Source organism: Corvus brachyrhynchos, unplaced genomic scaffold (assembly GCF_000691975.1).
Source record: "Corvus brachyrhynchos isolate BGI_N302 unplaced genomic scaffold, ASM69197v1 scaffold544, whole genome shotgun sequence".
Lineage (NCBI taxonomy): Eukaryota > Metazoa > Chordata > Aves > Passeriformes > Corvidae > Corvus > Corvus brachyrhynchos.
The window spans coordinates 933,517-936,901 of record NW_008238325.1 but is presented as its reverse complement, the minus strand read 5'-3'; the positions used below and the strand labels follow the sequence as shown (position 1 = coordinate 936,901).

At 49.4% G+C, this 3,385-nt stretch overlaps 1 protein-coding gene across 1 annotated transcript in view; it reads right to left on the bottom strand.

The window, feature by feature from the left end:
- Positions 1 to 3,283, bottom strand: part of SLITRK3 (SLIT and NTRK like family member 3) — a 5,746-nt gene extending 2,463 nt beyond the window's left edge. The window contains exons 1-2 of the mRNA XM_017734405.1: positions 2,594 to 3,283; positions 5 to 1,654 (exon numbers count right to left, since the gene is read on the bottom strand). Coding sequence (XP_017589894.1) covers positions 5 to 1,633 — 1,629 coding nt within the window. The 5' untranslated portion in view covers positions 1,634 to 1,654; positions 2,594 to 3,283. The remainder of the gene's footprint in view (positions 1 to 4; positions 1,655 to 2,593) is intronic.
- Between the last annotated feature and the right edge of the window lie 102 nt (positions 3,284 to 3,385).

Here is a 3,385-nt window from a genome sequence, read left to right as displayed (position 1 = left end):
CCACGGGCAGCGCCAGGAAGTGGTTGTTGCGCAGGTTGAGGCGCGCCAGGGAGGTGCCGGCGAAGGCGTCGGTGGGCAGCGTGCGGAGCAGGTTGTCGTTGAGGAAGAGGAGCTTCAGGTTGGGCATGAGACTGAAGGCTGTCAGCTGGATTTCCCTGATCAGGTTGTACTCGAAGTACAGGTAATGCAAACTCTGCAGGCCCCGGAACATGCCCGGGGTGAGCCGCTCGATGTCGTTCCCATTCAGGTACAGGCTCTTGAGGTTCGGCAGGTTGATGAACGCCCCGTCCTGCACGTAGGAGATCCGGTTGTTCCCCAGGTGTAAGAGATCCAAGGAGGAAAAATTCCAGAAATCGGAGCGGTAGATTTTCTGGATCAAATTCCCGCTCAGGTACAGCTTCTTGGCGTTCAAGGGCCTGGGCAGGAGCTCGGAGATGTTGTGGAACCCCCGCTCCTTGCAGTTGACCGTCAGGCCCAGGTCGTTGATGTGCAAACTGCAAGAGCAGCCGGTGGGGCAGATGATGGGGATGGGGGGCCGGGTCTGGTAGGCAGCCACGGGGGGTTGGTTGGGCCCGGGGTACAGGCCACGGGGGGTCGGGGGAGGCCGGGGCGCCCTGGGCTGCTTGGTGGGCTTGGGCTGCTTGTTGGATGTTTTGTACTCAACAGAGGAAGCGGTGAAGTGGAAGGAGGACAGCATGGAGGAAGGCTTCGTAGGCCACGCGGTCTCCTTGCTGGAGGACAGCTGAGGGATGCCCAGGCTGGCTTCCACCTCGGAGTCGGACAGCATGGGGCAGAGCTTGCTTCTCTTGATTTCCCGCAGGTCCTTCCCGTGGAAGTGGAAGGGGGTCTCGCAGGTGATGTCCCCCACCAGAGCGGTGTAGGGGATGCGCTCCAGCCAGCTCTTGAGCTGCACGATCTCGCACGTACAGTTCCACGGGTTCTCCTCCAGCTGGATCTCCATCAGGCTCCTGCCAATGTGGTCCAACATCCCGCGGTATGAAAGGACTTTGAGGCGGTTCCCGCGCAAGTCCAAGTGGGTTAAGGACACGGACTTAAATAAGTTGGTGGGAAGCATGGGGATAAGATTGTCATTTAGGATAAGGACCCTCAATTTACTTAGGTTTCGAAATGCCCCGCTTTCAATCCGTTTAATGACATTGTAATCTGCCTGCAGATATTCCAGACTTTCCAAACCCAGGAAAGTGTCGTTCCTGAAAATGTCCAATTTGTTTTCGTGCAAATACAACCTCTTCAGAACTCGGAGCCCGTTAAAAGCCCCCGTCTGAATGTCCTGCAGTGCATTGTTCCCAAGGTTAATAGATACAGCATTGTTCAAGTGAAGAAAACTGTTGGTGTACAATTTCCTCATGGAATTCCTCTGCAGATAAAGTTTAAAAGGTCTTGACCACGACTCTGTTATCTGACTAATATTTATAAATCCCTTGTTGTCACAATGTATATGGAAAAGGCTCTCCTTCACTTCACAGTAACATGGATCAAAGCAGGGCTCATCCAGTTCCTCCGAGTCCTCTATCAAGGGAATAGGTGTAGTCCATGCTAGAGCAATTGTGCTTAGAAGAATTATCCACAACATCCTTCCTTTATGAAGCGTCTCTGCCGTGGAAGGTTTCATAATTTGTTGATGTTTACAAAACTGCAACGGGAAGAAAAACGCAGATTTCAGTATTTCCGCCCTGCCCCTCTCCTTTCCTTAAGCCCCTACCTGCTGGACTCATGTCAGGCTCCTGCAAAGTTCAGCAATTGTTGGGCAGACGTTCCCAACCAACTCCAGGGGTGTCGGCTGGGTGAGCCTTGCCCTGATTTATACTTCAGAGATGTTAGACGGCTCCATCACGCGATAGCAGCCTGCCTTCCTCCCCTCCCTGTGGTAAATGCCACCTATAAAGAGGACAGCACATGCAGCCCCACGCAGCACCACGAGCACACCGAACGTGTTGCGTCTCTCCACATTTCCCAGGCTCCGGAACTGCCCCGATCTCATCCCCATGTGCAATTTTAGCCCAGGAGCCATCACAACCCGCCTTGACTCGGGGGGGGAAGGGGGAAACACACACCAAGTGGGCACATATCTTCAGTGTCGCACCACATCCTTCATCCATGCAAACTCCCAAAGTTATTCAACCTCCACCCTCAAATCTCCCTCCCTCCCGGCTTGATATATTCCACACGCGAGTTCCAAGGAATGTGTGAGGTTTGCTGATGTCCCTGGCAGAACGGTTCCCCCCAGAAATCCCCACAGTATCTTTACCGGAGTAAATGGTTAACGACCCTGATTGGGAAGGAAATCTTCCCCTCGCAAATGCGCCGGTGAATTAACGCAACTGGTCTATTATCAGGTAAATACACGCCACATATTAGTCATTTTAGCTGATTAAAGCATTTAGAGATGATTAATCTTTCTAAAGCACATGCCCATGCGATCAGCAGATCTAAAGGGAAGTGACAGCTGAAGAGGCACCTAGGATTGAAACGCTCAGCCTGCCTTGGATTAGGGCATTTTGTGCCCCCAGGACCAAGCAGGAGACCCAGTTAAAAAGCTGAAAGTGGAAGAAAAAAATACCTTGACACTTACCAGCCGATAAATTCTCTATCCTACTATACACGATTCCGAATGAAGACACCATTCTTCTCCAATCAGATGAAAATAATACTGCCCTAATGAGATGCAGCTCCTTCAACATATGGTTTCACCCTTCCTTTCACCAGATATTTTAAATGTATGGGTACAGGGAAACGCTAAGGATGGGAATAATACCGGCGGTGATGCAGCCTTCCTTGAATCCCTGAAATGCCCATTAGAATGATTCGGAGCGATCATTGCTTTTAGTCTCAATCTCCCAATAAAAAGGTCCTTTTTTGCCTTCCTCGTGTAAGAACTAGAAAAAATTGCCCCCCATCCGCAAACTTAAGAGCAGAAAGATGCATTTAGGGGAGAGAAATGCCAGAGGAACAGAAATCCTTAGGATCAACTTGCAAATGAAACCCTCCCCTGTGGGAAAGAGGAGATGGTTGAAAGCACGAAAAGAGAAATACCCTCTGCAATTAAAACCAGCATCTAACTGGGGAGAAGGGAGAGAGATGAGAGCTATATTGCAGTATCAATCTGTCTCCTTTGCAAAATATTAGCCACTTAAGTTCTTTCTCTTCTGCAAGGGCTGTAATAAAAATAAAAAAATAAATAAGGAGGATTATTATTTCTTCTTTTTGGAAAAGGGGGGTGTCTTTGACCCTAGGCGGAAACAAAAGGATCCAGAAAGGTTGTACTTACCGGTTTGCAGGAGAGATTTTAGCACATCGTTACAAAAAAAAAAAAAAAAAAAAAAAAAAAGGAAAAAAAAAGAAGGGGGAAAAAAAAAAAAAAACT